At 36.1% G+C, this 23736-nt stretch overlaps 1 protein-coding gene across 1 annotated transcript; it reads right to left on the reverse strand.

The window, feature by feature from the left end:
• Window positions 1–3926: 3926 nt before the first annotated feature.
• On the reverse strand, window positions 3927–21978 carry LOC136200779 (primase homolog protein). Its single transcript, XM_065991224.1, has 13 exons — window positions 21799–21978; window positions 21600–21721; window positions 21391–21446; window positions 13635–13686; window positions 13446–13556; window positions 13055–13135; window positions 11448–11528; window positions 11271–11336; window positions 11076–11192; window positions 10645–10692; window positions 10467–10552; window positions 5007–5067; window positions 3927–4149 (listed from the first exon to the last, which is right to left on the reverse strand). Exons 1-13 carry the CDS (start codon window positions 21953–21955, stop codon window positions 4051–4053), a joined length of 1137 nt encoding a protein of 378 aa, XP_065847296.1. The 5' UTR covers window positions 21956–21978; the 3' UTR covers window positions 3927–4050.
• Window positions 21979–23736: the final 1758 nt, after the last annotated feature.

The following is a 23736-nucleotide window of genomic DNA, read 5'->3' on the forward strand; positions in this document are numbered from 1 at the left end:
TTTGAGCTAATTCGAGAGAAACAAAAAAATCAAATTATGGAATAATTAAATTGAAGTAGAATTGATCTTTATCCGATTGCTAAAAAAAATAAGCTAATCAAATTGTGGATTAATTAAATTGAAGCAATACAAGACAGAAAAGAAGAAAAATAGAAAACTAAGTGGCTTTGATTATCTATGTTCCCCTTCTTATATCTATATATGTTCATCAATCAACGCCTGCAAAAATCTACCAATCTTTTCTCCAACTTGTTTCAACTTCTTCTTGAATCTTCCACCGTCAATCCAATTCAAATCGGTAAGAAATCACCTCGATTCGAAACTCTCGCGTAAGACGTTATCTCCTCCATTATCGATCTGAACTGAGTTGCCTCTTCCTGGTCACTCACATCTTCTCCATAATATCTCTTTCATGTAATAGTTCTCATCATAACATTGAAAGTCAGATCTCTAAATATCAGTCTCAATCCTATTTTGTTAAAATCTTCCAGAGAGGAATCGCGGCTTAACTTTGTGATTAGCCGCTTGATTTCGTAAGAGTGCTGTTGAGAGGGTCATTTGAGACTCTAAAACTTGGTTTTTTTTTTGGAAGTTAAGAGAGATATTGAAAGTTTTTTTTAGAGAGATGAGTTAGAGAGAGGGAGGAGTTAGAGAGAGAGTGAAAGATAGAGAGATGGGTTGCAATGAAGGGGATAAGGATAAATTAGTAATTATAGGAGGGAGAATGGTATTTTAGTAATTTTATAAGAAGTGGGTCCCACTTTTTTAATGAGTATATGAAAAATGTTTAGGTGGCGCGTTGACCGGTCATTTTTACCTGCTATACAACAAAGTGGGAGGTCATCTATAAAGTCATATATATTAGTGAGACAAATTGAAGGTGGTACACCAAAGTGTGAAATAAAGCAAACATTGTACACCATGGATGAAATTTTAGTGAATAAGGTTGGTTTTTCTTTTTATAAAGCCTTAAATAGTAATGAGTTTTAGTCTCATTCCTTTCGATGCATTTTCAACTTGATATTGATCTGTTAATCACTGCTGGATCACCACAACATATACAAATTGCGGGCACAAACTTTAGCCATACAAACTCAAACTTCGTAATGGTTCTGACTATGCTCGTTTCTCTTGAGGATTTCTAGGACAATACTCCTTTTATTTGAGTAAACACGTATCCACTCATATCTTTGGAATCTTTTATATCAGATATTCAACTTGTATCAGAGAATCCTTCTAACACAACAGGTTCTCTCATATAATGTAATGTGTAAGCGCAAATACCTAAGTATTATTATTATGACTTTCTAGTGGTTCTTCCCTGGATTACTCATGTATCTAGTTAAACTACTGATCGTAAAATAAATGTCCGGTCTTTTACCACTTATGAAATATATCCGACTGCTTATAACCATTGTGTATTCCACTTGGTCAACGTTTTCACCTTATGGAAAGGAAGTCAGAATGCTTCCAAGTGTCACTTACATTGAAAACGGTGAAAGCATCTAATACCATGCGGGTCATTCTTCAATAACTTAACCTTATTTAACATTGTTAAGTAAAACAACATTTTTTATTGCCATGTCTTAAAATTCACTCCAGTGAATTTTTCTGGCCTTTCATAGTGGCTACAAACGTTGCCATTGATACAAGTGGACATGAAGCCTCTAAAGTGACTATGTCCTTAAAATCGGACTCATCTTCAATTAACATATGTTAAAAGTCCATTAATAAAATAAACCAACCATTTTTCAGAAATTCCAAATAAACCAAGTTAGAATCACAAAATTATAATTTGTTTAAACAAATAGAGACAGAACATATAATAAAAAAACAACAAACATTGTTTATAATTTGTGCTAATATAATTTTTTTAGAAGTCCGAAATTATATTCCGTTCGTCAAGGTAATCATGTATGCCTCTTTAGAAAATTATAAGATCCGTCTTAAGATTATTAAAAATATTAGCCTAAAAAGATAAACGAAACAGGAATAATAATGATAACATTATAGAAAATATTATTAATCCCAAATTACTAAAAATCAAATGAAATTACATAATTTACTTAAACCTTTAGAGTAATCTGAGGCCTGATAATTTCAGTTTTTTTGTAAGACGGATTTAGCCGTAATTGGTTATCATCTTCCAAGATACAACACAAATGTGGGAAAATTCGAAGTGTGTAGAAGTTATCACTAGAATAGGAACATAGATCGTACAAATGGACAAAATCAAAATTGCACTGCACTATTCTTTAATTAAAGTTAAATAATATTGTAAGTAAAAATAGAAAATTTGGCTTTGTATCTGTGACACATAAACAAGGAAATTCAAAAACCAATTATATAGACAAAGGTAATGCTTTTGAAGTGTTTCAACTGTTAAGAAATAAGTAACTCCCAAACGGAAGAAAGCAACTATTTTCTAGCTTCCAAAGTGTTGCAAATATTTAAGTTCCAACTCCCAAAAGGAAAGAGTTGCAAGATATGGGTTACATTTTGCTGACAATCTCAAATAAATATTGATTGATTCTTGTCAACATTCATAACTTCACCCATTTCATACAATTTTTGAACATCATCTCCAAACATAAATTCTCTCTCATCTTCTTCATTAAAACATATACATCCTTTGAATTGTTAGTGTGATAAGATAAGTTTGATATGCAAAAAGAAAACCCAAAACATTAATATTTACATTGTACTTCTATGAAGCAATACCAAAAAAAGAATTTATGTAACCTCAAACTCAAGAGTTTTATTAAAAATTTCTATAAACTATATATTGTTTCTTTCTTTTACTCTCATTGTATAACAATCTCTTAATAAAAGAGATTTTTTCTCTTCCTTGCATCTTCCCTCTTCTCTCATTTACCTCTCAAATCTAAGGCTAATATATATATATAACATACAAATGCGACCATCAATTCAACACTGCCTTGAGAAATAAATAGAATGGTTCTTCTTCTCATCATTAACAATTAATTTCAAACTTTACTTCTTCCCTTTTCATGCCTTACAATTAGTAGTAGGTCGTCTTACAAAAGTCATTTGCCCCCTTCACCAGTTTTTTTGGTTGTCATCAAAACAAAAGAACCTCACATTATCTTTAGGTAGTTTTTTTACCAACTGCACCTTCTTTTCTCTGTTAGAGTGCTTGAAAATATATTTTTCCTTAAAATCTAGTACATACAGAACATTCTTCAGTGTTCGTATCACTCTATCAACCATCCTTATCTTCATTATTTCTAATCCCGAGATATTACATGGGTCACTATTGTCCATAACCACAACTTCTTCACTGAGGTTTAAGTTTGAAAATATCTCTTTATTGGCATATGTGAAAGGAACCAGTAGAGTTAAGTATCCAGTCAGAACTCTGTCTCTTCTTTCCCTATGGTTTACTGTCAACATATATGGCATGCATCTCCTTGTTCTGAACTTTTCTTTTCTTCACTTTTGAGACTTAAAACGGGGTTGTGAGCTTCATGTGCTACCACAAACTTCCATGCCTTCTTATCAACTTTGGTCACGAGTTTTTAATGTAACAAGAAATTTTAATCTCTTTTAGAGATACCTCTTCACGCCCATGCACCATAATTTTACGAAACCTTCTCTCATCCATATTGAATGAGGAGTTGACATGGATCAAAATTCATTGATTTATCAAATTTCTCAATATCAAAATTCATTGACAAAACCATATTGTTTTGTATTGGAATGATCAACACCGAAACTATGCTCTAATACCACTTGCTAGGAATTGGAGTTGAATCGGGTATTAATTAGACAAGCTTGATATGCGGAAATTAGAGTTAAGGCATGTGTCTAGCACCAGTTCTTTTAGAGTTGCAGATAGAGAGACAGGGAGGTCAATTCAAGTAATTTTGATAAAGCTTGAAAATTCATATTAGCTACTTTAGTGGAAATTCGGATATTCATATGAAAAGAAATATTTGGGGGAGTTTCACGATGTATGAGAGACATTTCAAAAATACACAATTAAGAGTGCTCAAAATGAATACCCAATTGAAGAGTCATCTTTCAATTTTATATTTTGGCATGGCCTTCCTGTGCCTGTGCCCTATTGTATAACTCTGCACTTTCTATCACTTGCTTCAATGCAATTGCTCCCAAACTCTTCAGAACCTGCCAAATTAGGAACAACCACAATCCCTAAAAATTCTTTCTTTTTTCATATAGCGTGAAATCAGCTCCACTAATACCACGTCAACAGCAAAAATACCCAAAAATTATAGCTTCTTGTTTTTCATAGACCGTGACTACATCAGAATCTAATATGGTCAAACTATTCTCATGTTACCTTTTTCACACGCAAATTTGTCTGAAATTACTGGGACGAAAATCAATGTTTAGTCATTTTTATAACACAAATTGAAATTCAGTCATCATGGTGAGGCAATAGCTTTTATTGCATTTTACCCTACATTTTGTCCCTTTCTCAACTAAATGCTCATAATAATATATTTCTTTCAATCCCATCCTAAAACCTATTGTAAATACTACTCCCTCCGTTCCATAATATTTGTCGTTCTAGAGAAATTTTTTTGTTCCATAATGTTTGACGTTTTGATTCAATCAATGCACATTAATTGATGTTTTACCAAATATACCCCTATTTAAGTTACCTTTTTATTTTAGGAGTAGATAAAAATTAATTAATGCATGCAATTAATGCAAGGGCAACAAAGACTTTTAGTTAACATTAATTGCATTTCTTAATCCTTGTGCATTAACCTTAAAAGACAAATAATATGGAACAGAGGGAGTAGTATAGAAAAAGTCTAATTAACAAATTGTAACATTATACATCACACATTTTGATTTAAATTAAATTTTTTGGTCAAATTGGTTTTTGTATATGATTTTATAGCATATTTAGGAATAGCTAACTCAATTAAATCTCTAGGGTTATATAATTGACAAAAAAATTAAACGCTTGTGTTTGGACACATTAGCTGAATGCGAATAGATATGAAACATACCTCGTTTGCATCTTTGAAACAAGAAGACTCATCTTTCTTTGGCCATCGCACAACCCAACATCTAAAACAAGAAGATTATTTACCCCATCAGATGAAGGAAAGAAAGAAAGAAAAAGAAAAATAAAAATTGATTTTTCACTGTAGAAATTGCCACAGCAAATGAAATGCTGGTGAGTTTTCCATAATTCTCAGTCATCAAATCAGTTGATGAAGAGTCTTAAATTAACTCTTTGGTATTTGATATTCGTTCTCCGCTAAGGGTTAAATATTATGCAAATATTAAGGTTTAATCATGAAGCAAAGCAAATAGAAGAAAATTCAGCAACAAATAGAAAGAAAATGAAACAACTTCACTAAGATTGATTAAGGAATAAAGTAGGAAACAACATGGTGACCCTATAAGCTACCAAAGCCAGGAAATATCATCATCTAAACATATTACCAATCCCTTATTTTCAATTTTATAGTTTAACAAACCTTACTTTCCTGAAACATGCCTTCTTCATCCTATATGTAAGCATAGAAGGCACCGTGTAGTAAGGGGTCTAAGTATGGGAAAGAAAAATAATATCTTATCTCACACACTTCTTTCTTACATTTACAGCATATATATATACACACACACACATAAGAGTTCTATAGAGTCCTAGCTGTAACCTATATTACTGCCGAGTATACTTTACTATTAGTTACACTGAAGTCCTATATTACTGCTAAGTATACCAGCCACTAATTACAGCTGTAACACTCTCCCTCAAGCTGGAGCATAGATATTGATCATGCCTAGCTTGGTGCAGATATAATCGATATGAGTTCCTAGTAAGGCTTTGCTAAACACATCTGCTAATTGACTTCCGGTTCTGATATGTGCGCAGTTGAGATTGTACCATCTTCCAACTTTTCCCGAATGAAGTGACGGTCAACTTCTATATGCTTGGTTCTTTCATTAAACATATAGTTATTTATATAGATAGCTACTTCATTGTCACAATACAACTTCATAGGTTTTGTCTGTACAAAACCAATTTCACCAAGTAGACGACGTAACCGCACAAGCTCACATGTGGTCTGCACCATAGTTCAATATTCAGATTCTGCACTGCATCTAGAAACTACATTATGCTTCTTACCTTTCCAAGAAACAAGATTTCCCCCAACAAACACACAATACCCAGTAGTAGAATGTCTCACCATCTGCAACATGGTGTCCATGATTTTTATATAACAAGCCTCGTCCAGGAGCTCCCTTCAAATACCTCAGGATATGAATAATGCGTTCTCCTCGGTGAGGACATAAATTGACTTACCACACTTACAGGAAATGAAATGTTTGGACGAGTGATTGTCAGATAATTCAGCTTGCCAACAATTCTTCTGTATTTCTCACGCTCCTTGAGTAAGTCACCATCATCAGGTTTTAACTTCACATTCGGTACCATTGGAGCACCATAGGTCTTTGCGTTAATTAGATCGACATCTTTTAACACATATAAACAATATTTTCTTTAAGTTAAGCAAATCCATTTCCGGTTGCGGAATACCTCTATTCTCAAGAAGTATTTCAACGGACCAAGATCCTTCGTTTGGAAGCAAGTACCAAGGAACTCCTTCAGCTTATCAATCCGCTGTAATTACAATGTCATCAACATACACAGCCGAATTCCATCACTGCAACACTAAATTTTCCAAACGAGGCCCGAGGAGATTGTTTCAATCCATACATAGACTTTCGTAACTTGCACACCTTCCCAGACTCCCCCTTGAGCAAAAAACCCAGGTGGTTGCTCCATATAAACCTCTTCACGTAGGTCACCATTCAAAAATACATTTTTAACATCTAGTTGGTGAAAAGCCCAATTGTAAGTAGCAGCTATGAACAGGCGAACAAAAGTAAGTTTGGCAACTGGAGAGAAAGTATCGAAATAATCGATGCCATAGGTCTGAACATAGCCATTAGCAACCAAGCGAGCTTTGAGTCGAGCAACTGTTCCATCAAGCAAAGACCCATTTGCAACCAATTTGCTTCTTTTGTGCCGGTAGAGGAACAAGATCCCAAGTCTGATTCTGTTCCAGTGCCTTTAATTCTTCTTTCATTCCTTCTAGCCAACCAAGGTGAGCTATAGCTATGCAAATGGATGATGGAACAATAGTGGAATCTAAAGAGGCTACAAAACACTTGGAGGAGGGGGATAAAGCGTTATAAGAAACAAAGGAGGAAAGAGGATAAGTGCAAGACCGTGTACCTTTCCGAAGGACAATAGGAAGATCAGGACTGGGATCAGATGAAGGTGGGGGATATGGAGCCGAAACAGATAAGAGAATATTGGTCTCTAGTTCTGGAGCAGGTGCCTCAACCGCAAGCTGTACACGCCAAGAATAAACATGACGAATAACAGGCCGAGAGATAACCTATTCACTTATAGTATATATCAGAAAATCATCACTAGTGTTATCTAGAGGTAAAGTGGGTGAGGATGGAGACGAATGAAAGAAAGGAGTCCTTTCAAAGAACGTGACATCTGCAGAAACAAGATATCGCCCCAAAGATGGAGAGTAACAACGGTACCCTTTCTGACTCCGAAAATATCCCACAAAGACACACTTTGAGAGATTTGGGATCAAGCTTGGACACTTGAGGACAAATATCTTGAACAAAACAAGTACATCCAAAAATACGAGGAGCAACAGAAAACAAAGATTAAGAAGGAAAGAGAATAGAGTACGAAATCTGACCCTGAAGAATAGCTGAAGGCATACGATTGATGAGGTAATAGGCAGTGGAAACAACATCTACCCAAAATACTTTAGGGACTTGCATTTGAAACATTATGGCGCGAGTAACTTCAAGTAAAAGGCGATTCTTACATTCAGCCACACCATTTTGTTGAGGCGTAACAGTACATGATGTTTTGTGAATAATACCATGCTGTAAAAGATAAGACTGAAAATTTTTGGATAATTATTCTTTGGCATTGTCACTCTGCAAACAGTGAATATTTTTACTACACTGAGTTTTAATTTCAGCATGAAAAGCACAGAAAACAGTAAATAAATCTAAGCAGTACTTCAAAGGATAAAGCAATGTTACTCGAGAAAAATCATCCACAAAAGTCACGAAATAACGATAACCAAGTTTAGAAACAACAGGACATGGACCCCACACATCAGTGTGAACTAAATAAAAAACGTACAAGTCAAGAACGTACAAGTCATTCAGCAATTTCCCTCTACCAATATTCGGTTTCGTCCCAAGATCCTGAAAAAGGCAATAGGTGGGAAAGAAAACAACACAATGGTTAAGGGTTTTGGTGAGGTGGCTAACAGATAACAAATTAAAAGGAAATTGAGAAAAGCATAAAACAGAGGATAACATTATTTTAGAAGTGGGATGAGCTGCTCCGTGTCCATTTACAAGAGGAGTTGTTGCGCCATTAGCTAAAGTAACAGATGGTAAATTGACAGAAGCATGAAAAGAAGAGAGTGCTTGTGTTACCAGTCATGTGATCGGTAGCACCAGAATCAATAATCCAACTACGGGATGAGGTGGAGAGGCTCATGTATCAGCCAACGCAGGGGTGGAGGACCCAGATCACTACGATCAAAAGACAGTTGCTAAAGTCGAGCATATTCTTTCATAGAAATAGTAATAGTGGGAGCTGAAGACCGGAAGTGAGGAGACGGTAGAGTACCATCACCAGTAGCAATGTTCGCAAATTTCCCGGAGTTACTTTGCTGAGGCCGACCGTGTAGCTTCCAATAATTCTTCTCAACGTGTCCTCCGCAGTGATGGCACACTCGAGGATTCTGAGATGTACGGTCACTAATGGAACTCGAAGAACCACCCCTACCCCCATGATGCACATTACTCACCAGAGCCGTTATGTCTTGAGACACCACACTAGACACCTTTTCACCATTCTTGCACATAGGAAGAAGCCGACTATAGAGGTTGGAGAAAGAGGGAAGTGTCCCACTAGTCAATATCTGGCTTCGTGCTATCTCGAACTCAGGACCAAGTCCTTCCAGAAAGCCAAGAACAAATACACGATCATCCTCATCTTGCATACGTTTAACATCAGCTAAAATGGGAAATCTAGTTCGCTTTTCCTCACGAATCTGTTTACAATCATTATAATACTGGAAGAATGTGAGATCCTTTTTCTTAGGACGATAGTATGATGACATCAAATTATGAATATGAGTTAAGTCTTGTTTACTAGACTACAGTATCACAATGAGTCACAATATCCTCAATGGTGGAATCTAAGGTATTTTGAATCAAATTGAAAAGTCTATAATCTGCCATCATCCACTTCTTTCTCCCTCATCACCATTGAATGGAGGATCACTAGTTAAGTATTAACATACCTAGTAATAGTATGTTTCCATTGAGTATAATCTTTAACACCGGTTAATTTCCTATCGGTAATTCTAGTGTTACCCACAGTAATAGTATGTTTCCATTGAGTATAATCTTTAACACCGGTTAATTTCCTATCGGTAATTCTAGTGTTACCCACAGTTATTTCAGTCAGAGTCTTCTTATTCTCTTGCTTAGACATTATCAATTCAATAAAAAAAAAAATCCACCAGAGTAGGCTCAACAGCAACAATAAATGCACTATTGTTCTTCAATGAATAACCACACTCATAAAGCAAAGAAGGTAAAGTAGGCCAACCTTAATTGAGAAGTGAAATACCAGGTAAGCAAAGAAGGTAAAGTAGGCCAACCTTAATTGAGAAGTGAAAACCCAGAGAAGGGGTAGTAACCCGAATCATCGAAAAAAGAAAACCAATTGGAGTGAGGGACCGGAAATAGGGAGGCAAGTCCGCCGGTGAAGAAATCGCGACGATCGGAGCAGCCACGTGCTCTCACGCGCCGGTGAGTGCGTGGCACGTTGGACGGTTGGCCGGCGCGTGGGGGTCACTCAGTGCTTCTCCGGACGCTAGACTCATGCGACTTGGTAAAATCGGCGGCAGGGGAGTCGATTGGTGGGGGTGGTGAGATGAACGGAGGTGTTTGAAAATTCCAACATAGACCCAACAGAGGCTATTCACGGAAGAAATAAATCCCAAAACCAAACGCAAGGCTCTGATACCATGTAGTCAGTAGTCTAAGTATGCGAAAGAAAAATAATATCTTATCTCACACACTTCTTTCTTACATATACCGCTATATATATATACACACACACACACTTATAGAGTCCTAGTTGCAACCTATATTACTGATGAGCATACTTTACTATTAGTTACACCTAAAGTCCTATATTACTGCTAAGTATACCAGTCACCTAAAGTCCTATATATATATATATATATATACTCGGATGACTACTCCTAGCTAAATAGGAAAACACCACATACGTTAACCCTACTGATCTAGTCAAGGAGAAGATCAGTCTTTGTGTGCATTCACAAACAGAATTATGAAATTTTCAACAATCAGATGATTCTCACCTTTCTTTTCCCAGTCGGCGAGCTAACTCTTCGGCCAGCGCTTGTCCAGATAAATCACCATCAGTTGCCAGCACAATGCGAGAAATCTAAAGACATAACGGGTAACAGATTTAAGATATGCAGGATTGAAGAAAATCCAAAAGAATATCAACCTTGATGGCTCCAAAAATGTGCTCACCTTATCTAGGTATTCTTTGCAGTTCCATAGATACTGATATGCTCTGTCCTGGCTTCATATATGCATGCATAAAAGATGAGAAAAACTAAAATCAGTGAAAATGCTATTTCAATCATCCTTTTTCTTAGACCTGAATGTGAACAGGGAAATATTTCATATATTGTTTTATATGGAACTCTACAAGGATTCGTAAGTGTTAAGAGTAAACACAAGCTGATACTAGTATTTTTTTATGAACCATAACACATGGTAAGAGCAACTTCCAGTTTCATTGCTGGATTGTGCTTTCAGCTAAGCCAAAGGGACCATCTAAATTCTAATACACATGCACATGCACCCACAAAATACACATGAGAAAGCATCCATAACAAAGACTTAATAATAATAATAATAATAATAATAATAATAATAAAAACAAATTTAGTCCATACATTTTCCAGAGCTGGTAATTCTTTCGCAGAAACAACTAGCGGAGCACCACCAGGGACGCTTACACAGTTACGGAAGCCAGCTTCCTCCACTGAAAGCTTATCTATTTCGCCTTCAACCTTTGACAGCACGAAAGCAATCAATAAAAATCAGGGCTCATAGAGATTTAAATAAATTCTTGAAAAGCATTAGATTACAATGATAATTTCAGAAGCTTCATTTATGTCATCCAGCCCATATAACCATTTCCCTGTGCCCTTATCCTGAAATAGAAGAGCAGAAGTTAAAACATTGATGGGTATATCAAAATTCATTTATTATTTCAGTAATTAAATTACAGGTTATCTAACTCCAATTTAAAACTAAATATCTACCTGCCAAAATTTTTTCTCCATGGTCCGATACTTGCAACCCACAAGCATGCCATTATGTATATAAGTAAATGCAATAACATCCTGTAACCAATAGCACAACTGTAAAAGATCAGACTATAGATATTCATGTGATGTGACATCATTAAGATATATATAAAAAAAAAGTAACAAAGAAATAGAACAAAGAAGAACAATTTATCTGTGAAAGAGCTTTGCTATAAATAGACCCTGCCTATGGCTTTAAAAAACACTCTCAATGGCAGAAGAAAAATAAAACTTTAGAGATGCTAAAATAAAAGATATAATCTATAAACAATAAGAACTGGCATCAGTTTCAATGGAGAAAGTAAATGCTAAACTAGTAAAAGATTAATCCAAAAAATTCAAGCACCCTTATAAGCAATAGTGACAATGGGAAAAACCTCAAGATGAATGTCAAAGTGCTAGACATAAGTCAAATTGGTCCATATGATTAATCAAAAATAAATATATGTAAGTCATTCTTTTAAGCTCATCACTCATATAACATAAAACATCATGTACCAGTCTGTGATGGCTCTTCAATCTTAAGTGGGCATAAAACAGGACCAAAAAAAAAAAAAAGATGGTGCAAAAACCAGATGGGAAGATGTGAGCATTGAAGGCACAGTCATGTTGCAACAAGATGGGAAGATGTGAGCAGTGAAGGCCCAAAAGCAGCCAACTATGGGAATTCAAAAAAATATTGAGTAGGCGTAGGTTCCTTAGTGCAATTCCTGTTTAAGAATAAGTTTCTTTTTCCTTTAGAATTTCACTATTGGGCTTTTCCTTATTAGATTCTCATTTAGAAATAAACTCTTCTGCCTTGTAAAGCATACCCTATGCTGTGCCTATTTAAACAGAGATTTATCAATGAAGAACGAAGTTGAATTTTACCAAATTTCTATGTTTTGAGGTGTGGACTCTCTCTTAATAAGTTCCAAATAATTCCTAGCAAAATAGGTACTTCGAGGAGTAGAATCTTTCTTAACAAGTTCCAATTATTTCTAGCCAAAATAAGTAGAGAAGAAATCCTGGAGAAACCAGAATTCAGGAACTTCTTGGTACAAGGTCCCATAACTAGATCCTAAACGTGTGACACGGAAGAATTAGATGGAACCCAACCATGATTTGTGAAGTAGACTACTCTTGATAAAAGTTTGTTCATTATTTTATTACGTGACACATACAATAGAGTCTTCAATTTGAGGCTTCCATGAAGAGTTGCTTGGCATTATGCAGATTAACAGAGAAACGGTAATAATAGTAAATCACAAGGAGAATGCAATTCAAGGAACCTCAACTGATGTTAAACAGAGTCAGATGGCCCCTATAAACTACCTCAGTAGGAGCAAGGATGTATTAGACTTCTAGTAATTTCCTTGAACTGATAGTAGTAAAATCCTTTTCATCTTAGAATTTAATGGACATCATATAAGCATGCAGCATGAAACCCAAAAGAAACATGTCACATAAGCATAAACATATCAGAGTTCTACCCAGTTAAGAAAATCTCTAACAAGGCGAAATTTATCTTATGCTAAACAAGTAATGTGATGGCACAGACATAGTTGATGAACTTCAGGCACCTTATCACCAGCTATCTGCATAACAGCATTTCTATTAATTGTTTCCTCAGATATCATTCTGTCAGCAAAGTACGCGATGAGCTGAAAAGAAAACAAATTACTGCCCATGTCAATATCATACCATCAGTTCAATCAAGACTTGAGAAAGAATAACCAAGAATTTTCAATTGTCATAAGTGTTGACACGACTAATCATATTGAAGCACTCGCTACTAAAAGTCAAGGTCGCTATAAAATGCACCCAGAGGGCCTTTGATATGAACGTATGCGCAGAAAGATTTTAGTTTCTCACCTTCTTCCCTATTATATTTCATATAAAGTCACACGTTTACCTAAAATTACAATCTGCAATAATTTCTTTGAAGAGAATGCATAAAGGAATTTCAAATACCTTCTCACCAAGTGGTTCTAGTACAGTGCTCTCTGCTGTCATTTGCATAGAGGAAATAACTTTAAATTTTTTATTAATTCCTTGATTAGTCTCCCTTCCATCTGCGAATATCTGAAATGAAATTCTACCAATCATTCAATGCTTTTTTTTTCGTGAGACTAAATAGAAACAGAATGCACATTGCTTAACCTGCCCAGCCCATCCGCAAGAAGTATGATAACACCTCCACATTGCGAAATCCCTAAAGAATTCCCATCACAAACTTTAAACATGGTTAATAAGACGAGCCATCTGTTGAGTAAATGATGAGCAGTAATAACAACACAGAAGAATGACAGAAAAGAGTCTAAAATGATCTTTATTTCATCATAAAAAGCAAGAGAAGAACAAGAGGCGGCTATAAAGGCTAAAGACTAACAAAACAACAAAAAGAGGAAAACAACCTCATACCAAGACACAAACACCTACAGCAAAACAAAAAGAATAACGGTCACAAGGACAAAAAAGGATAAAATGCTACTTAGTACCAATAGTTATTATAAATATCTGGAATGCTCCTTAATACTCCCCCTCAAACTGGAGAGGTGGAAGATAAAGATGGATAACCTCCCATCTTGCCAATGTGTTGAAGATGGTTCTTGACAGGAAGAGCCTTCGTGAGAATATCAGCAACCTGTTCAGAGGATGAAACATTTGAGGGAATGATGGTACCAGACTACACTTGATCCCTCACATAGTGACAGTCAATTTCAATATGCCTAGTGCGTTCATGAAGCACAGGGTTGGCAGCAATTGAGATAGCAACTTGATTATCACAGTTCACAAAGTAGAGAGTAACTACTAAATGCCATGATCCTTGAGAAGAGCACATAACCAAGTGACTTCACACAGGGGCGGCTCCAGCATTTTGGAGGCCCTAGGCAGCTTTTATATATAAAAAATTACAAATCTAAATTTAATAGGTATAAAATTTATTATTGTTTCATGAATATTAAATGATAAATAGTTGAACAAATATATTATTAACTACATATAACAATCATGATGAAAACAAATGAAAATGCATATTTTTCTAAAAATGTGCAAAATCTCTAATTAAATCATTATAATTCTGCTTAGCTAAAATTTTCTTCTCAGTCAACAACATGGTTAAACTGTTCAATTGAACTCTTGAATATAACCTAAATTTGTGAAGGCTTGATTCCTAAATCTTGAAGCAGAATCTGAATTGAATAATAGATTATAACCTCATACGCGACAAAGACATGTGGAAATTGATTTAATTGTGTCATGTGTCAAAAAAATTAACAAATCGGTTAGTTTTTCGTCCAAACTGAGTTAAATTTCACCTATGGAAATACTCAAATGGACAAATGTTATCAAAGAATATCACAAGAACTAAATGATAAAATTTTGAATACCACAAAAACCAAATAGCGATTTAAACAATTTTTTATGAACACATAAAATTGGGCCCTAACTTTGTAATTTTATATTCACCGCTACAAGTAGTGAAGAACTGAATGTGTAAAATTAAAAACCAAAATTTTCATGATTTTGAACTGGACTAAAGGACTGAGTTGCAAGGTGCAAATCATGGACGAATCACATGAGAGAATTTAGAAAATAAGTGAAAAAAAGGAGGATTTAATTGGTGATTTACAATAATAATTGGGCTTATTTACTTAGGGCAAGAAGGAAGGACTCAAAGCAAGAAGGAAGAAGTTTGTGGACCTGTATTGTTGATGGACACGTGTTTGATAAGTTATACACTAGTTAAAAACTCAAAGTCAGGAGTGAAACAAAGTCTTTCTTGTTAAAAATAATAATATTAATAATCATAACAATAACAAATGAAAGGAATTTACTATAAAAATGGCAATAATCTACTTTTAAATATGAACAAGATTGGAGGCCCTCAAATTATGGAGGCCCTAGGCACAAGCCTAGGGCAACTCCCACAAGAGCCGGGCCTGACTTCACATGTTGTCAATGTCATTGTCATGTATTCAGCTTCAGCAGAGGAGCGAGCAACCACTGATTGCTTTTTGGTTTTCCACCAGACTGGGGAATGGCCCACAAAATGCAAAATCCAGTTGTTCATCGCCCTCTAGTAGGACAACTGGCCAGTCACTGTCACAGAATGCAGTTAGTTTGGCTGCAGAAGAGGATGCCAGCAAAATGCCTTGGGAGACATGACAGATTTCTTTTTTCTAGGTTGAACCAAATTTCTTTTGCAGAGTTCATAAACATGACAGATTTTTTAATAGTATGAGGTACATTGTGGATTAGCCACGTTATTACCATGTTATTGCAAGTTTCCTTCATCTTGGTCTTGGTGTCATCATTGATCTCTATTGTTCTAGGTCACGCTCTGTAATCAGAGGATCCTAGAAGTTTATCAACTAAAATAGAGTTTCCTCCATCAGAGGGATGCAAAAATAGCAGATTCAACATCTCTTGATAGGTGATTCTAAAGAGAGAAAACAGAAAAGGGAATAATCGAGGAAGAGATAGACAGAAACAGAAACGTTTTGATGATGAAACAGGTATATTGATTTCTTATTCTTCTTTCACATTGCCCAAACTATGATACCATGTTACCCAGAGAATTTCAGAAAAGAGAGAGAAGCAGAGAAGATTGATAAAGAAGGAGAAGATGCTACTAATTCATTTCATAACCTTTGCAGTACACCATCCAAAGCTAAATAGCCGTTGTGCTAACAGAAAACACATACACGTGTACAGCTTTTCTCTTTCCTCTAACTAATTGCAAACAGACAAAAATAAGCAAAACGATACAGCCAAAGCATTAAACGCAGGAAACTAAAAGTGCAACAGAAATTCATATATCATTCCACTCTCCTTAGGGCCTTGCCTCAATGTCAAACACAGGGAAACGTTTCTTGATATCAAAAGCAAACTCCCAAGTTGCATCTTCAGGGGTTCCTCCTCTCCATTGTATCAGCAATTTAGTAGCAGTCTGATTGCCCCTCTTAACCATCTTCCTTTCGAGTATTGAATGTGGTGCAGGCAGGGAAATTTCTGTATCTGGTAAGGGAACATGTGCTACTTGTTGATCAGCAACCCTTTTCCTATGGAAGACTGGATGAATAGCAGAATCCGCTGGTAGATTGAGCTTGTATGCTACTTGGCCAATCGTATCAATGACTTGATAGGGACCATAATATAGTGGTGATAGTTTATAGTTAGAACGTTGCTCTATGCTGTGTTGCTTGTAGGGCCGCAATTTGACAAACACCATATCTCCAATCTCAAAAGTCCTCTCAGTCCTGTGTTCATCAGCCTGTTGCTTCATTCTGTGTTGTGCTCTCTGTAACTGCTGTTTCATGATCACAAGTGCTAGCTCCCTGTCTCTAAGCATTTGGTCTACTGACTCGATATTAGAATCTCTAGGAAAGTAGGAGATGTGCAGAGGTGGTGGAATACCATACACAATCTCAAAGGGAGTCATGTTTGTTGAAGTATGGTAGTTGGTGTTATACCACCATTCAGCCAAGGATAACCATCCTTCCCATTGTTTAGGATTAGTATGTGTCATGCATCTGAGGTAGGTCTCCAGACACCTATTCACTACCTCAGTCTGCCCATCAGTTTGAGGGTGGTAAGATGTAGATTTCAGCAGCTCTACCCCTCGTAGTTTGAACAATTCAGTCCAAAAATGGCTGAGAAAAACAGGTCCCTGTCACTCACTATGGATGCAGGCAATCCATGTAGCTTGAATATATTATTTAGAAACAACTGAGCCACAAACTTAGCAGTATAAGGATGAGATAAGCTCAAAAAGTGAGCATACTTACTGAGTCTGTCCACTACCACCAAAATCACCTCATTGCCATTAGACTTGGGTAAGCCTTCTATGAAATCCATACTGATTTCAATCCAAATGCTGTTGGGAATTGGCAGCGGTTGTAGCAGTCCTGGATAGCTGACATTTTCGTACTTACAGGTTTGGCAAACAACACAGTTTCTGATGTAGTTTCTGATGTCCCTGTCCATGCCCTTCCAGTAGAAAAGGAATTGCAGTCTCTTAGAAGTTGCCTGAACCCCGGAATGCCCTCCTAATGCAGAGTCATGCATTAGCTGTAATAGTTTGAGTTAAGGGCCTTGTCATCCCCAATCACCAGTCTCTCTTTCCTTCTCAATAGGGAACCATTCCAAGTGTAGGGATTGTCCCCTTTTGGAATATTATTCTGCAGCCCTTTAATGATCTCCTGCACTTTGACATCTGAAACCCAACTAGCCTCAATCTCTGGTAACAAACTCCCCACAGAAGTCAAAACTGTTAAAGCAGCAAACTCAGCGGCAGGTAGCCTGGATAAGGCGTCTGCAGCTATATTTTCCTTTCCCTTCTGGTATGTGATCTCAAAATCATACCCAAATAGCTTAGCTATGTATTTCTGTTGGTGGGATGTAGTAATTCTCCGTTCTAGTAGAAACTTGAGGCTTCTATGATCGGTTTTAATCAGAAATTTCCTATGGGCCACATAGTGATCCCACTTCCCTCACCGCATAAACTACTGCTAAAAGCTCCTTTTCATAGAGTGATAAAGCTTAATGCTTCATAGCTAATGCTTTGCTGATGTAAGCTATAGGGTGACTCTCTTGCATCAATACTGCCCCAATTCCCACGTCACAGGCATCTGTTTCTATTATGAATTGTTTATCAGGATAAGGTAAGGCCAGGATAAGGTAAGGCCAAAACATGAGCAGAGGTAAGGGCTTCTTTGAGTGTCATGAAAGCTTCAGTAGCTTTTTCCCCCCAATGGAACCCATCCTTCAATAAATCTGTGAGAGGCTTACTAATTACTCCATACTTCCGAATAAACCTCCTATAGTATCCAGCTAGCCCCTTAATATTGGTTGGTAAGGGCAAGTTTTCCACAGCTTCAATCTTCCTAAGGTCAGTTGTCACCACCCCTTTATGTATTACATGTCCAAGATACTCAACAGAATCAGTCCCAAATTAGCATTTACTCTTCTTAGCTAGCAATTGGTGGGTTTGTAGCTTAAGGAAAACAGATTTAAGGTGGTGAACATGAGTGTCCATATCAGGGTTGTATACTAGAATATCATCAAAGAAAACAAGGACGAACTTCCTTAGGAAAGGCTTAAATATCTCATTCATTAAACTTTGAATGTTGAGGGGGCATTTGTCAAGCCAAAGGGCATCACCACAAACTCATAATGCCCCTCATGAGTCCTAAATGCAGTTTTATGAATGTTTGCAGGATTCATCCTTATTTGGTAATAGTCAGAGGTTAAATCTATCTTAGTAAATACAGCCGCTGCATGTAATTCATCAAAGAGTTCCTCAATCACAGGTATTGGAAACCTATCCTTAACAGTTTTCCTATTAAGCTCCCTATAATCTATGCACATCCTCCATGTATTATCTTTCTTCTTTACTAACACTACAGGGGAAGAATATGGACTGACACTATGTTGTATAGTGCCCATATCAAGCAATTCCTGTACCATCTGTTCTACCACGTCTGTTTGCAGAGAGGAATGCTTATAGGGACGAAGGTTAACAGGGATGGCTCCTTCAATAAGTGGTATTTTATGGTCATGGTTTCTTTGAGGAGGTAAGGAAGTGATTTTATCAAAAAGGGAATTGAATTCAGTGAGCAAGGGTATTAATGCTTCAGGGATATCAGGGATATGGGCAGTGTTGTCTGTTTGTTGTATTTGGGCTAGGAAAGCTGTATGGCCATGATTCAACATCCTTAGCATATTGCTTTCAGATATAAACTTGACTGAAGTACTAGTCAAGCCCTGCAAGGTATTCTTAGTATCATTCATATCAAATGTCATAGATAGTTTTTGAAAATTCCAGACAATATCCCCTAGAGTTACTAGCCATTGCACTCCCAAAACTACTTCACATCCTCCTAAAGTCATGACTAGAAAGTCTGCTAGATATTCCTGACCTTGCATCATCCATCGAAAGTTTTCACATATATAACAACTCATAATTTCCTGACCATTAGCTACTGTAATCTTCATAGGCTCAATCATTTTCAAAACACAACCCAACCCCTTAGCCAAAGTAAGATCTAGGATACTAAAAGTGTTACCTGAATCAATCAGAATATGTAAGGCTTTCTTTTTGTAGGTTCCCTTAAGCCTCATAGTCCTTGGAGCTGACTTGAGCATACTTCCCATAGCACATAGTGAGATAGTTGGCACTTGAGCATGCCCTGCATCTACCTCTTCCACTTCTTCGGAAAACTCCTCTTCTGGACATTCCTGGACCATTATCATGTGCATTTACTTTTTCTTGCTTGCACTGATGGCCAGGCACAAATTTATCATCACACCAGAAGCAAAGGTTCTTAGCCCTTTTGTCTGCTATCTTTGCTTCTGTCAGTCTATGGGCTTTTGGTGGTGGTGGTGTTTTTGGGGTTTGGTAAGCTGTGGGCTTGTTTTGAGGGTAGGTAGAATTTGTGAGCAACTTTTGGATAGGAGTAGGTAATAAGGGTGGTCTGTGTGTTTGTCCCGGTGGTATTGTAGTGTTGGGGAAAGTTATAGTTGGAATAGATTTAGGAATCTTGCATCCTTGCTAAAGCATAAGCTTGTTGTAGAGTTTTTGGACCCAACATTTGCAATGGCTACCCCAATTCATCTTTTAATCCACTCAAAAAACAACTTAGGATATTCTCTTCAGTCAAAGTTACCTTTGTGTGAGCATATATCGAATGCTTCAATGTAATCCAGCAATGATCCAGTCTGCATCAGACGCTTAAGATCCGCCATTGGATCTTCATAAATCCGTTCTCCAAACCTATTAGTGGCTGCTATTACATACTCTTCCTATGGAGGTTCCTATATGCGCCCCCTGTTCTTCAGATAGGACTGATGCCATTCCAGAGCTCTCCCTGACAAGTGAAGAGAAGCTAGCTTAACTCTGGTGTTGATCGGGGTTAGATCGATCTGGAAGAAACGTTCATATCGGAACAACCAACCATTCAAGTCGGTACCGTCGAACCTGGGGAACTCTACTTTTGTAAATCGGGTGGATAAATGATAAGGGTTGTTTTTTGGGCCTGTGGTATTGAGGTTTACATTGGTATGGATAGGTGGGTTAGCAGTGGAAGAAGAGTTGTTTCTGTGCATATCGGAAAAAAAATCCTTCAGCTCTGCAATAATGGAGCCTTGCTGTTTAGCTATTAGGTCTGTGAGTGTCTGCTCTTGTTTCTTGTTATTTTCTGTCATCATACTTTTCACCATCGTTTTAATGCTTTCCTCCATCTTCTTCAGGTCATGAGCTCGAGTGCCTTCAGCCATGGTTTGGATGTGACAGAAGCTTAGAAAAGGTAGGATATAACTGCTCTGATACCAAATGTTACCCAGAGAATTTCAGAAAAGAGAGAGAAGCAGAGAAGATTGAGAAAGAAGGAGAAGATGCTACTAATTCATTTCATAACCTTTGCAGTACACCATCCAAAGCTAAATAGCCGTTGTGCTAACAAAAAACACAGACACGTGTACAGCTTTTCTCTTTCCTCTAACTAATTGCAAACAGACAAAAATAAGCAAAACAAACGATACAGCCAAAGCATTAAACGCAGGAAACTAAAAGTGCAGCAGAAATTCATATATCATACCATGATGAGTAAATGATGAGCAGTAATAACAACGCAAAAGAATGACAGAAAAGAGTCTAAAACGATATTTATTTCATCATAAAAAGCAAGAGAAGAACAAGAGACAGCTATAAAGGCTACAAAACAAGAGAAAGAGGAAAACAAACTCATACCAAGGACACAAACACGTTTTGCACGAAAAATAATAACGGGCACAAGGATAAAATGCTACTTAGTACCAATAGTTAATACAAATATCTAGAATGCTCCTTAATACCATCAGAAAAATTAAATGCATAAAGAGGCATAAAATGAAACTAGGACAAACAGCTTACGCGTCTTGGATGATATGCAAAGATAAACTCCTCTCCATTGATTTTCCACCCTTGCACTACATTGCAAAATCCATAGACAAAGCAAATAAGCATTCCAAGCCAAATTTAGTTACGAGCTTCTAAAAACGAAGTATCCAAGCGCCTAAGGGAAAGGAAATAGAATATAGTAAGTGGAAATCTATACAGCCATCAGAAAGTGGGTTAGTTACCTTTGGACAAAATAAATGACTGAAATAACCAGGAACACAAGAATCGTCGCTGTTAATTTCATGTAGCTCCATTTTCTCCTTCAAGGCCTTGACTTTATCCTCTAATAACTGATTCGCATTGGCTTAAACAACAAATGCAAATACTGTCAATTTTATGGCAGTGGATTGTATCCAAGTAAAGGAAAAAAGAGTGCAGTACCAGATTGTAGAATCGAGAATTTGGAGGTGATGTAGTAAGAGAGAACGCGAGTTCGAACACGCCCTAATCTTCGAATAGGTGGTAATAATCGATAACTGATGTTAGCGAGGAAGCGCTTGAAAGGAAGATGGTATGGAACCATGGAAACAATCTGCATTTCTTCTGATAATCGATGCTGATAAGATTAACCTCAAAACCCACAAACAAATGTTAAATTTGAAGGGTAAACTACACCAATGTACCTTAACTTTGCATAATTTACACTTTGGTACCTAAATTACATTTTGTCCCAAAAATATAACTGAAGTAACGATGACCGGACAATTTAGTATATTTTTACCGGTTAAGACAGGTCAACACGAGTTTCATGAGTTAATTACATTAATGGTACCCGAACTTTACCATAATTCACACTTCGGTACCTGGATTTTATTTTATCCTAAAAGCATAACACAAGTAAATGTGACTCAAATGTTTAGTTCATTTGATCGGTTAGTGACCGGGTAACATGAACTAAACATTGGGACTCACCATACACTCAATTAACATAAAAATTATAATATTGTCATTTATGAGCTAAATGACAGTATTATAATTTTATGTTAATTGAGTTTATGATTAGTCTCAATTTTTAATTTAAAATGGTCAAACTCGGGTTGATCAATCACTGATCAGTCAAATATACTAAAATATTGTGTCATATTTACTTGAAGTGTATTTTTTGGACAAAATGAAATCTAGGTACCAAAATATAAATTCGAGTAAAGTTCAGGTACCATCAGTGTAATTTACTCATCAAAATCGCATTGACCGGACATTAACCGGTAAAATATACTTAATTGTCCGGTCATCATTTTTTCAGGTATATTTTTGAGACAAAGTGTGAATTAGGGTAAAGTTCAGGTACCATTGGTGTAATTTACTCATGAACTCGATATGTTCACAAAAATAATAAAGTAGCTCCAATGTTTTTTTTTCTTTTTTTTGAAGGCAGTAGCTACACTGTTTTTAGTCAAGAACAATAATACCTCTAATAAGTAAGGTTGTGTAGTGGTTCAAAACTGAACCGAACCGAAAAAACCAACTACCAAAATGAAAATAATTCACACCAATACCGAACCGATGTAAAACCAAAATAATATCGAACCGAAAACCCGAATTTTAGTTAAAAAAATAAAAATAAGAGGAAAGTGGCACTTGCCACTTTTGGTCGTGGGTCTTAATAAAAAAAATACTCTCAATTCCATAGTGTTTCTTTTAAGGGAAAAATACAAAAATAAACTTTATAGTTATACTTATTTTTTATCGGCACTTTTGTGGTTTAAAAATTTATAAAATAGTACTTTGAGCTTCATTTCGTTAGCAAACATATACTAAATTGACTAACAGTATTAAAAGTCAAAGGAAAAAGATTTGATTTGGTTCTTCTATTTATTTATGTTATAAATTAACCACAATTATTATCTAATTAATACAAACAAACCCCAAAATAAAAAAATAAAAATCAATTATACCATCTTTCTCAATCTCTGTAATTTCTTATTTTTTCCTTCTTTCTCTCTCTTCTCTCTTAATTTTTCTCTCTCTAAAATCAATTGAACATAAGAAAACATACTGTTTTTGGAATTTACCCTTATAAATATTTTAACTTATGATTATTTTTAGGTTATCATTATCGTTAGAAATAATATTTCTACACGGGTAATATTTTTATTATTTTTCACAAATTCATATTCTATTTCTAACAACATCTTTTAATTTTTCTTCTTGAACCTGTGTTAGTTTGTTAGAGATAATTATAGGTAGAGAATCGCCTTCGCCTAAGAAAGCGTACCTCAAATGGTTTGGTAATTCTTTAAGTTCTAATTTAGGTGGAATTATAATTGAAGGCAGAACTGGTCCATCTTCTCGAATCAAAGGCTCTGGGTCCGTATCTTC

This window comes from Euphorbia lathyris, chromosome 1 (genome assembly GCF_963576675.1).
Source record: "Euphorbia lathyris chromosome 1, ddEupLath1.1, whole genome shotgun sequence".
NCBI classification, from domain to species: domain Eukaryota; kingdom Viridiplantae; phylum Streptophyta; class Magnoliopsida; order Malpighiales; family Euphorbiaceae; genus Euphorbia; species Euphorbia lathyris.

What these genes read in the sequence shown, in the direction of transcription:
- LOC136200779 (XM_065991224.1), bottom strand. Translation starts at nt 21,955, where the DNA reads ATGCAGATTGTTTCCATGGTTCCATACCATCTTCCTTTCAAGCGCTTC. An exon ending in TTGCATATCATCCAAGACGC is followed by an intron (nt 13,687 to 21,390) that starts GTAAGCTGTTTG and finishes GGAATTCTTTAG; the next exon opens with GGATTTCGCAATGTGGAGGT. An exon ending in AATTACCAGCTCTGGAAAAT is followed by an intron (nt 10,693 to 11,075) that starts GTATGGACTAAA and finishes ATATGAAGCCAG; the next exon opens with GACAGAGCATATCAGTATCT.